Source organism: Lonchura striata, chromosome 2 (assembly GCF_050655825.1).
Source record: "Lonchura striata isolate lonStrDom1 chromosome 2, ASM5065582v1, whole genome shotgun sequence".
In the NCBI taxonomy this organism is placed as follows: domain Eukaryota; kingdom Metazoa; phylum Chordata; class Aves; order Passeriformes; family Estrildidae; genus Lonchura; species Lonchura striata.
The window spans coordinates 133,719,361-133,731,260 of NC_140704.1; the positions used below are offsets into that span (position 1 = coordinate 133,719,361).

Sequence of the window (11,900 nt, forward strand, 5' to 3'; positions counted from 1 at the left end):
TTTTTAATAGGCCATTTTTTATTGAGAGTTAAGATCATGTTTCCCCACGGTGCGCAGAACGCACTATGAAAACAAAATACAGAAGATCACTTTAGTAAATACACACTGGTTAAGCAATGCTACCTTTTTGGCAAAGTGCTGTATTTTGTCTGTTTTCAGCTTGTGTTAAACTATTAAAAATAAGAGCCACAGATTCTTCCATATCAAAAGGACTGCTACAAATAGAGAAGTGGCTCTGGAGAGAAGCTGCCATATATGCATAGACTGATGTACAGTATTAATCCCAACTGAAATGTCCCTTTTGAATCTTCAAGTTTGCTGTGTAGAAGGCACAGTTTAAAATGCAAATCTGTCCATTGACCAATACATATGAAAATACAATTCCAGCAAGATTCATGAATATCAATCAGTATGAGACAGTGCAAGGCCTCCACTTTTACAAGAAAAAACACACACTTTAATACAATTCAAAAAAGCCATATAAAAAGCCACACAGCTCACTATTAAAACAGTAAACCAAAACAAATCTAATTGCCCAATAGCTCCAGGCACAAAACAGGGCTAGACCAACATAAATATGTAAAACAAATTAACAAAAAGCCATTGATGTAGTACTATCTCACACAATAATATGGTTTCCAATATTACAAATTGAGAAGCACAGCTTTGTGCAACAAAATAGTTTATATCCTGAAAGATATAGGTTTTCATCACCAGAAAGTCATCTAGTAATGCAGTATAAAAAGATCAGTATCTCCCAATTCTAGGAGCAGTCTAAAGTTGCATTTACTTGCCTAGTGAGAAGAACAGACCAAGGCTCTCATTTTAATGCCTGAGAGCCTTATACTCTCAGCTCCATCTCCCCATTAGGAGTTAAGGGATTACTTACTCCGTCCAATACAGGGAGGTGGAGACTCCATCTTCCTTCATTGCACTTTAAGAAAATTAAAGCTGAAGGAAAGTAGTTACTTTTATATAAAGAAAAGTAATACAGGAAAGCAAAGAATTTTCCTGAGCTAGAAAGTTGGCAGCAAGGATAAAGAAGTTTAAGCTAGACAAAAAGTTGGAGTGATAAAGGTAGATAATCTGAGGGAGGTAAGAGTACTTGTGAACAGACAAGAGACTGGTGAAACTACAGCTATTTGCAGATAAACCAAAGTACTTAGACCACATGAGAATTGTTGTGTGGACACGGGCACATACCGCTAAAACTGCAGTAACAAAATAACTCTTTTGGAAAATCATGGTGTGACCAGTTTTGTTTTCTTTCAGCGTCCATGTGAATTGAATTTGTTAAAAAAACAAAAAAACCCCAAAAACTAGTGTATCCAGGAGAGCATGTCTTGTTTTTGTACATTTTTTTCAACATCCCTTTGTGACAATCCTAATTACAGTGAAGCAGCACATCTGCAGTGAAAAATAGGCTATAAATGCTGTTCCCTGTATGCTAAGTAGGTTCCACAACAATTCCAGCTGCAGAACACACAACAGTACCACTACATCAAGGTCAATTTGAATTGTTGGGGTTCTGCTTCAGTGAAATTGAAGCATCTGGCTGAATTTAAATACTTCATAGGTCTTGAACAACTCACATCATCGACCTTGTCTTATTTCAAAGACTCCTTACTCTTTGTATCAACTGTGTAAGGACTACTGGAAGACACAGCTGAATGTTAACACTGTAATGCCCTAGGCACTAAACACAAGGGAAACCAGCAAGTCACATTAAGCACTGGCAGAAAGGAAGCTAAACTTACTTTTGGCTCCCATCCTTCTTTCACTGAAGATTTCTGCTTCCTTACTTCCATACCCATTTAATCACTGCCCAGACTGATCTAACAGGGTTCAGCAAACCACTGGTTGCCATGTAACACAGCTTTTGTTAACAGGGGAACTTTACCTGTAGTTGGCAGTGCCTGCCAACTTCCAAAACATCTTGCCCAGTGTTCTTAAGAAAACTACTTGATCGTTTTGAATGGCTTTTCTTTCCTGTTGGAAATTGTTGTCAAGTCCTTCTGCCTTCAGTGGGCTGAGAGAACAACCATGGCTGACTGATCAATTTTTATACACTGTTATCACTGTGTTTAGCTCAGCATCCACTTCTCCTGCCTCACACTGCCCTTCATTTCCAGTTCCCATTAACTTGGATTTCGTTTTCATAGAGAAAAATAGAAAATTAGGAGAATTTAGAATAAAAGCTTCCTCCTAGCAACTTCTGAGCTACTCTCAATCTGTGAATATGAGACAATCTAATAGCAACTTGTAGCTCAGAAATAGCTGTTCATTAGCCTGACTTCTTTGAAGAGCAGTCAGCTACTGATAGGATTAAAAGAATGGTCAATCCACCATCTTTCTCCTTTAACTAGACTAGAGATTAAATGAGATAGGTTAGGGGAAATACATGCTTCAAAGACAGAAATAGTTAGAGAAACTCGAACTTCACCTAGTAAAACCCAGTTCAGTTCTCTGTGTTGTGCATCTGCACGTTACCCAAAGGTTCACTTTTCTTCCCACTCCATTGTGAGGTACTACATCTGTAACACTGGTGCCATATGGTACTGCAACAATATTGGCGGGACATTTAACCCTCTTTCAATATCCATATCAAGTACCCAGCACACCTACACAGACCCCATTAACACAAGTAAGTTCCAGAATTTAGATGAGATGTCCTTCTTGAAACAGCTCAGCACAGCTATGTAATATCTACTGGCAGCTATAGAATTTCCTTGTAAGAAAGTAATCATATATGCTGAATACAGACAGATACACAAGCTGTCAAGTACTGGTCATTAGAACACATAGCTAACCTCAAATTTTCTAACTCCATTTTGATTAATGCAAAATGTAACTGATTTCCATCTCAGTTAAATTTCTTTAAAATACCAACTAAGAACCCATCTATACATCAAAGTTTATAAAACAGCACACTAACTATCATACTGATAGGCTTCCAAGACATTGATATTTAACATCAACATTTAGAACTTGATGCAAGATGTTTGGACATTTATGTGTCTTTTGAAAATAATGCAACACTAGTTACAATTGTGATTGAGGGATTGACAATCAGCTTCAGATTGACCACACTTACCTACCATGAAAATAAAAGCAACCTAAGAAACAATTAGACCATAGATTAAAACCACAAAAACCATCAGTAATTGAACTGACGCTGGCAAGGCTGATGAACAAACAGTCCATTGTGCTTGATTTGCCGAGAGTGGCAATCCCTGGTAAGGTTTTGGCGACGGAGACTGTTTCTGTTGAGATAGTGTCTTTCATTATGTTCTTTTATCCAGTGGGTAGGACGAAAGCTCTTGTTTTTTTCCAGAAAAGTTGAACTAGTAGCAAGAGCTGTGACATAGCAGTGAACACGCTGTCCCATTTCACTTCGGGCCTCCTGTCTAGAAATGTAACAAGTAGGTATCAGTCACCACTGAGGTGCATTGGAAAGACAAGCAAAACAAAGGGTAGAACATGGACTTCAGCATCCAACATTTCAAAAGGGTACCCTGATTATACTGGACAGAGATAAGGTCAAACCACTTACCACACTGGGTAAGTAATGTGTAGTGCTGCTAAATCACTTTCTGCGTGAGGGCCCCACAACAGCCTTAGGGCTTTCGGCATCTTATGCTACTGTGCTCTTTCTTCCCCACACCACCTCCCTAAGCCCAAGATTCAATACAAATCAGAAATATAAGGCAATGTGTGTCACACTGCTCCAGCTTTAGAAGACTTGAGAATTATCTGCTAGGCAAAGTTTGTTTAAAATAGTCTTGCACATAGATGGTTCAGTCTGAAAACAGAAGCACACTAACAAAAGTGCATTTCAATTGCCAGCCACACAAGTAAATCCAAACAATGTTCATGCAGAGGAATGGAATGGTAGACCAGTTGTGACACACATGAAAAATAACTTAGAAGGACTGTTCCTCAACCAGCCCCCTAAATTTCATGAGCAGTGAGACAGCAGTTTTGGCAAACCCTTGTTTCATCATGCACTAGTGAAAAACAAACCAGCAGCCTATGCAAGCAGCGACTGACATATTGAAAAAGGACTTCCCTACTTGACAGAACAATCACTGGCATTTCCTGAAACTTCCAAAGTAAAGTTGAAAATAGCCTAGCCATTTTAAAAGCGAAGCAAAACCCTAATCTGAGTGCTAGAGCTGGTATGAGGCCAGTGGCAGCAGAGTTTCTTGCCTTCACTCTCCCAACAACTCAAGGCTCAACAATCAGCTGTCAACTGGTCAGTGGTGCCCAGGAAAGATGTCTGCAAGACCAGAACTTACCCAGGCATGAGCAAGAGGTCTCTAGGGAAGTCTATCTCTTAACATTAGCATGACTTTATGATACAGTCTCTTCTGGAAGAGTTTAACTTGCAATTATTGTATGTCATCTCTGCAGACATATGTCAGGTCTGCCATGCCCATGGTACTCCCTTTATAGCCTTACTCTGGGAGGCTGCAGGTGCCTGACATGAGGTAAGCTCTTTTGCCTCCTCCAACTCCACACTGGGAAATACTCCTTGTTATCAAGGGAACACTCCCTTCTACTTTTTTCTTATTTTAAATATCCTAATCTTGCTTTTGGAACCTTGGGTAGTTTGATATGACTGACTGAAGACTAGAGACTGCAGAACAGTCATATGTGACTGTTTATTCACTGGATATTGTCCTAAACCTAGCACTTGAAATACCAAGTGAAAACTAAGTGAGTATCAAGCACAAATCAATTCACAGTGCCTTGTAAATGCATTCTTTGCAGATTACATCAGTTTAATTTACATGAGGGTACCTACAAATATGGGACTACTATTTTCTTTGTGGAGTGATCTCTTAGTGCATCCAACAGTGCTGGAGGTAGAACTGCAAGTGAAGCCTTTCTAGGGAAAGCTATTACAGACCCAGGAAGCCACACCACAGTTATTGCAACCTGTATTTCCTAAGTATACCCTTAGCTAGCAAAGGGCAGCAACTGTTAATACAAACTGCTGTGGTTTTGTTATGGAAAAATATGACTAATCTGGCAAATAGGGAAGTTTATACAACATCCTTTTGCTTTGAAAGGAATTTAAAATGAATAAAGATTGGAATGAAAAAAGATTTCCTCCACAAAAAACTGGTTTAAACTTACTAGCCGAAAATACTTTAGCTTTCCTCCCGCTCTTATCAAATCAAATACCCTTCCAGCAGTGGTTTGCAAACCAACACTCTTCTATTTGTCATCAAAGTGGCATAGGGATAGTAGAGGTGGTTTGAATTAGCTAAACGGCCACATACTCTTCCAAAATGCAGCCTTCTAGTAGCTTAGGTGTATTTGGTAGGCTGGCACTAGTGAGCGCCATGCACTGAGAGAAGAGGGTTGATGAGACTCATAATATTGTCAAAATTGAATTTTAGAGGGGCTGTGTCTTAAGCCAGACCATCACTACATACATTTGCTGCTGCACTTCCAGTGTCTATTTTGCTAGAAAGCATTAGTGTCCTGCTCATTGTGCTACACAACCACACCTCACAAGAAACATTAAAGGCTTCAGATCCCCAACCCAATTATTTCAGTAATTTTTCTGCACATAGCATTTTGGCTTGTTAAAGCAGAAGTAGTTAGGCTTGATCAAGTAATCATTTGGCACAAAGGTTAGTCCTAAAACCAGTATTGCTTTGGCAGACAAAGCTCTAGAGGAAGCAGTGTTGCTAGCAGCCTGATCAAACAAAAAGCACTGTTCCAAAACAGTAGTACTTACTGTGCCAGTGTGCCTTAAGCAGCTTTTCTTTGCCCTACAATATTAAATGGCCAACCATTAAACCACTAGAGACTTCATAACAGCTTTTGAAACTTATTCCAGTATCAGTGTAACCAGTGTTCCCAAATTCTGCAGTCTACCTCAGCTTTCAGACTTAAGTCTCACCCCAGTTGTCACACAAAATGCCCTGTGAAAGAGCCTAGATCCTCTGACAAACCAACAGCAGAGTTCAATGTGAAGAAACTTAACTACACACCAGCTGAAGAGCACACCGCTAGCTTCCCCAGACACTGAAGCAGCTTAACTGCACTGTATAACACAAGACAGGATCCTTCTCTGGCTGAATTTCATCTGGATCCCCAGTTCAAGTGAAAAGCCAAAATCAAACTTTTGAGTGTTACTATTCACTGCAAATTGGCATTTTAGATAAAGTGGCTTACTGTCTTTTGCTATGGCATGCCTTGCAGCCTACAGAACTCTTGCAGATTCCTTTAGACCCTCATTTTAAAGGTGCTGTCTGCTCATAGTTCCCCCCAATTTAACTTAAGCTAGACCCCTGATGCTTAACATCATAAAATGGCCTTCCAAAATAATTATACAAATCCCATGCCAATATCAATAGTATCATCAATATACTTCAACATAATACAGCAGCATGTCATCTCAAAGTCACCTGCTTGTTTGAACTAAAAACTTAAGTATGGCAAGGGGCTCATTAGACAAGTCAATAGGAATCTACCTATAGCAACTCAGTTGCTATACTGATTTCCTCCTGTATATCAAAGCTCAGTATACTGTGATCTTTAGTGTTATTATTGCTAAACTTAAAACTAGATGGTATGAAAAGTCAGTCTTTGTTACTAACTGGGATTCACAAAATACCCAATTATTTCAAAACAAATGAATACATGGGGTCATAATGGCAGAGAAATAATCTATTTGCATACAGCCATGTATACTATACTGGTATAGATGCATACCCCAACACCCAAAGAATGGCAGTGCATGGCAAACATACCTCTATAATAAACCCACATGGATAGGTTTTTAGGACCAAAAAGCACTTACTTCACTAAAAGTAGAAGTATGCAGCATAGATTTTCACATTGAGGGGACTAAGTTTTGTGGAATCTTTCAGTTTACTTTTGCTCCACAAGTCACTTGTGGTCACATTTAATCCTGTCCTTATCACTAGGTTGAGGAATGAAAAAAAAAAAAAAAAAAACATAGAAGCCTCCCACCTAAACCCCAAGCCACTTCCCTGTCAGGATCATTAAAGTTCTGTGTTTCATCTCACAAGGTAACTGAACGAATACTGACTAGCAGTTATGAAAAACACACAAAGCTGTGAAGGGGGCAAAGTGCTTTCATATCTACATTACTGGCTATACAGTTAACTGCCACCAGTTTGCACAGAACTGGAAAATACTCTGCAAGGGAGTAGTAAGACTCCATGAATATTTACTGCAGTGCCAATATGCATACCCAACTGTTTGCCAACATGGCCATCTTATACAACATTTTTCTGAGCAGGCAGGCACCTGACCACTCTACACACCTTGTGTGGTATTCATGCTTTATTCACCTACCCTGAAATAAGCTGGAAAATTCAGTATTAAGTGTCTAAGCTGATCAAGGAGAAACCAGATATTTTCAGCACCAGAGCTCCTTGACAAGAGAATTCAGACATACCTGGGACTACCTGGGCTGTGAAACTCCTCATCAGCACATCCAGTCTCATTAAGGCTGTGACAGGTATTGTGGACAGCATACACAGACATGCTGGGGTGCTCTATTAGGAGGTTCTCCATTGGACTGGTCTCCACTTTGATAGTGGTTAATCCACCTGCAGTAAAACACGGGGGAGGGGTAATAAACCAGCTCTCCTCCATAGGACATGACTCAAACTGGATGAAGCAAGACTCGCTGTCCTCTGGCAAGTGTTCCAAGGGAGATGATAAACACGAGAAGACAGGCGAGCTGTCCGTGGCTGATGCTTCAACGACGTCTGCTTCCTCCACAGAGCAGTTAGTGCAAGTGTCTGCTGTAGGGGAGCGTTCAACCATTCATCAGTGGAGAGGAACCATGGACGTCGGTGATCACAGAAGGTTGAAAACAACACAGTTGCACACAGCCAGAAATGGGATAGGAAATAATAATAACAAAACAAACAAAACACAAAGAAAAAAAAGCCCAGTTAGCAAATACATTAAGTCTTTACTTTTTAAAAGCAGGGGAAGGGAAAAGGGAGCTCCCCGACAAGCCATGTCAGAAATGTGAAACAACTGTTATCAGTAAAGCTATATAATTGCGAAATAAGTCAAATACATTTTATTTGGACAAGTGGTTCTGCTGAAATCTGTGTCAGGCTTATAAATCTGACATAATTTTTCTCACCAATTTACACAACATGTAACATTTGTTTGGAAGACACCCTACACTCTAATCCCACGCTGGTTTTGCTGAGATAAAGTTTACCCAAGCTACTGGTTTGTTCACATGGAAGCAACACAAGCAAGAGCAAAACAAAGGCAGAACTTATGTCTGACAGACATCTTACCTATAAAGTCAACCAGAATCCACTCGTCATCTTCTTTCTCACTGAACTCTGGCTCTTGGCTGGACAAGCTATCAATCTCTCCCATGAGCATTTTATTTAACCTCTGGAACATTACTAAGGCAGGAACAAGACTTTGGCTGGTAGGTCTTTATATCCAAGGCACAGCTCACACTACTAGCAGAGTGGCATAGACTTGAGATTAAAGTGCATAGATGCTTTATCAGCTTAGGTACAGGACGTGCAAAAGCATGACTTGTAAACAGTTTACGTGAAACCTGTAAAAAATGATGACAAGCATCTCAATGACAAAACCACAGGTAACATCCCTAGGGAAACAAATTAGAAGCCCCTTGTTAATGTAGTCTGAGGTACCAGTGAACATTTTTCCCTGAAGAGGAGAGGCAGCTTCAGTGGCATTTGTCATCCCCTCCCAGCTAAATACATACAAAAAATCCAATCCTAGGTCTCTCCTGGGGGGTGACTACCTTTGTCTCAGACCTCCTCCTCAAAAAAAGGTCTGTTTAGGTGTCAGTCTCACCTTCTCCTAAGGGAAGAGGTGTACAGGACTCTTGTGTCTACACTCTCCCAGCTCCCTCCATGTCAGAGAGACACCAGAGGCAAGGGCATGTTTTCTGCTCCAGACAACTGATCTCCCCTGTTGACACAGGGCAGCCCCTGTGAGGGCTCCCAGGGAAGCCCAAAGCAGTGTTTCTTCTCTGTTCCACCCTGACTACAAGTTAACACAGTAGCAAGACATCCTGTCTTCAGGTTCAAAGTACACCACAAAGTCACCAATGAGATCATTTTCACAGCAGCCACCCAACTAGCCATATATCCTAAGTCTAAGGAACATGGAAAAATATTTGATATGTTTAACTAAACCCAGTGCTTATTTCTCAGTTCACTCCTCTAAATCTACATGTCATTGGTCACTGTAAGCCTGACCTCTGCATCTGGCAGTTAAGGTGAAAAATCCCATTAGTACCAAGAAGCTGAATGTTTAAACACCCCACATCAGCACACTTAAGAGCCTTTAATATTTATGTATGAGCCAATAAATAGAAGCCATTAAAGCAGGTGAAAAAGTAAAGACTACTGGGAAAATATTCACCAGCTTCACTACAAGTAATTTTTGCCCATAGCAATATTTGAATCATCACAGCAGCTCAGAATTATTACAGATAAAATAGCTGTTTGATAATTAAATAGGAAGGAATATGTAAGACAGTATGAGTATCTGCATTCAGAAAGGGAGCAAGACATGTGACAGTAGACAAACACAGATATTAAAAGATGAAACCCATAAAGAATATTATTTATATATAGTCCAGTATACCTCGCTTCACCCTAGAACTCTCAGGCCACACTAAAGAGTCCTTTGAGCCTCCAGTGTCATCTTATCCCAGGAAACCAGACCCCATCAACCACTTGCTCAAGGTAAGGACAAACACTTGCTCCATGCAGCACTGGTCCTGCACACATTTATGCAGCTTCCTCCTTATTCAGACAGCACAGAAAGATAGGAGCAGAATTTAAAGTAGTCTTCAGGAGCAATATGAAAAGGTACAGTGAAACTCAAGAAGTTATGCTCAAGAGAAATGACTGACTGCAGGAAAACACAAGACTAGAAACAACAGGCTCAGCTGTAATAGTGATACAGGTCTATTTTAAAAGACCACACTTGAAAATGAAACATCAGGTTTCTGCTAAAGAAATCTACAAAAAATATCAGAAGTCTAAAGAAAATTAAAAAAAATTAAAAAATTGAAAAGCTTAATAGAGGGAAAGAAAAAATTACAACAGTAGTCAATTATATGAAGAAAGAAACAAAGATTTATTGCCTTCTTTTATACCCAAAGCAAGCAGAAGTGGCTTTAAACTGCAGCAAAGTTCAACTTTCAGTGGTTACTAGCAGGAAACACTTTTAACCATTAAGGTCACTAAGCCCTGGATGGGTTACCTAAGGAAATGCCAAATGTCTACAGTGCTCCTAAACCTTCTTGAGAAGGTTTGAGTGCTTCAGTTAAGGCAGAGCTTACTATGGATAAGGAAATGAACTCCAAGTGAAAGCTTGAAGTCTGTAGTTTTCCAGTCACCTTCCACATCCTTCCCTCTCTCCTGGCACCAGACCAATAAAAAAATGAGTTTGTTTTTTCTTTAGGCTAACTAGTAAGCCATTGTGTGGCTCCTGATAGCATTGGCTTTCCCTGTACTCCCACACACATGTGTTGCCTCCTTCCTAGATCAAGCCAGGAGAAGGCTGTCTTTTTGTTCTGTGCAGAGTGTGAGAGCTCATACTCCTCTAGTAAGGCTCCCAAGGCATCACAGCAACATAAAATAATTACCCCCTAACAAATAAGAGAGAGATCATCGTTCCTGAGAATGTGAACTAAACAAACCTCAGCTTTTGACCCAGAAATGACTTTCTGTAGATCAAAAGCAGTTTGTCCCATTTTTCCCTTCCCCCACCCCAAGGAGGATCCAAAAAAACATCTGAATCATTTTGTCCTGGTTTCATCTCCAGCTGGGCTTAAAACCACGGCACACTTAGAAAGTGGTTGATGCTTTGACATCCTTTTGGATAAGCGCCTTTAAAAAGGCCACGCTCGTGCGCTATTGTGCAAGTCAGACAGCAAAAGAGAAGTTAGGCTGTTATCAGGGACTATCGTCCGGGGAGGAAAACAGGACAGAGACCGAGACAGGCTTTCGAGTTCTTAGTCAGGAACTGCCAGCTGCAGGAAAACACAAGCCTGGGAACAACTGACTCAGCTACAGTAATGATTAAGAGGCTGTTACAGATAACACACCGAACGAATGTCAACAATACAGTACCGCTGCAATAAGGATGTATTCTTCCCTTTTTGTTTCTAACCTAGGAAAGGTGATGAGGCAGGTGCCAAGCAAAGGGAAAACACAACCACAAGAAGCCCCCTCGCAGCGCCGTGCAGAGCCGAGCGCCGGCGCCCGCCCGCCGCTCCGTGGCCGCCAGCAGGAGGCTCCACGCGGCCGCGGCCAGCGGCGCTGCCCGGCACCGCCGCAGCGGCTGCGCACCCTCCCCGCTACGCCCCGAGGCTGGGCGGGGGCGGACGGGGGAGACCGCCGGCTGCTGAGCCGGGACAACGCCAGAAGCCCCCGGCCTCGGCGCCTTCCCAGCGGAGAGAAGCCGGGATGGACCCACGGGAAAACGGGGCCGCTGCCGCCCGCCGCTCAGACCGCCCCACCCGGGCCAGCGGCAGCGCGCCCGGTGCCCGCAGCTGCCCGCAGAGCGAACTCACCCGGCCCGCGGCGCCCCGGCCCCGCCGCTCCGCGGAGCCCTTTGTTGTGAGGGCCCGGCGCCGCTGACGGACCGGCCGCCGGCCACGCCCCCCGCCGCTCCGCCAATGGGCGCCGCCGCCGCCTGTCGCTAACGCACGTGACGGGCGGGCGGGCAGCGCAGGGGGCGGGGCGGAGCCGCCGGGCCCCGCCCCGCGCACCGGGGCCGGCACCGGGGCCGGCACCGGGGCCGGCACCGGGGCCGGCACCGGGGCCGTGGAGCTGCTCCAAAGCCCTGCCCGGGACGTCTCCGCCAGACCCGTCCAACCTGGCCTT

General features: G+C 42.6%; 1 protein-coding gene across 3 annotated transcripts; it reads right to left on the reverse strand.

Annotated features, from left to right (window-relative positions):
* TP53INP1 (tumor protein p53 inducible nuclear protein 1) lies at nt 1-11,671 on the reverse strand. Of its 3 annotated transcripts, none has more exons than XM_021543229.3 (4): nt 11,588-11,671; nt 8,313-8,587; nt 7,445-7,793; nt 1-3,407 (listed from the first exon to the last, which is right to left on the reverse strand). In XM_021543229.3, exons 2-4 carry the CDS (start codon nt 8,422-8,424, stop codon nt 3,158-3,160), a joined length of 711 nt encoding a protein of 236 aa, XP_021398904.3. In that variant the 5' UTR covers nt 8,425-8,587; nt 11,588-11,671; the 3' UTR covers nt 1-3,157. The 3 variants fall into 3 exon arrangements, with proteins under 3 accessions (XP_021398904.3, XP_021398902.3, XP_021398903.3); XM_021543227.3 differs by having other exon boundaries at nt 7,445-7,796; XM_021543228.3 differs by having other exon boundaries at nt 7,445-7,796; nt 11,185-11,671.
* Nucleotides 11,672-11,900: the final 229 nt, after the last annotated feature.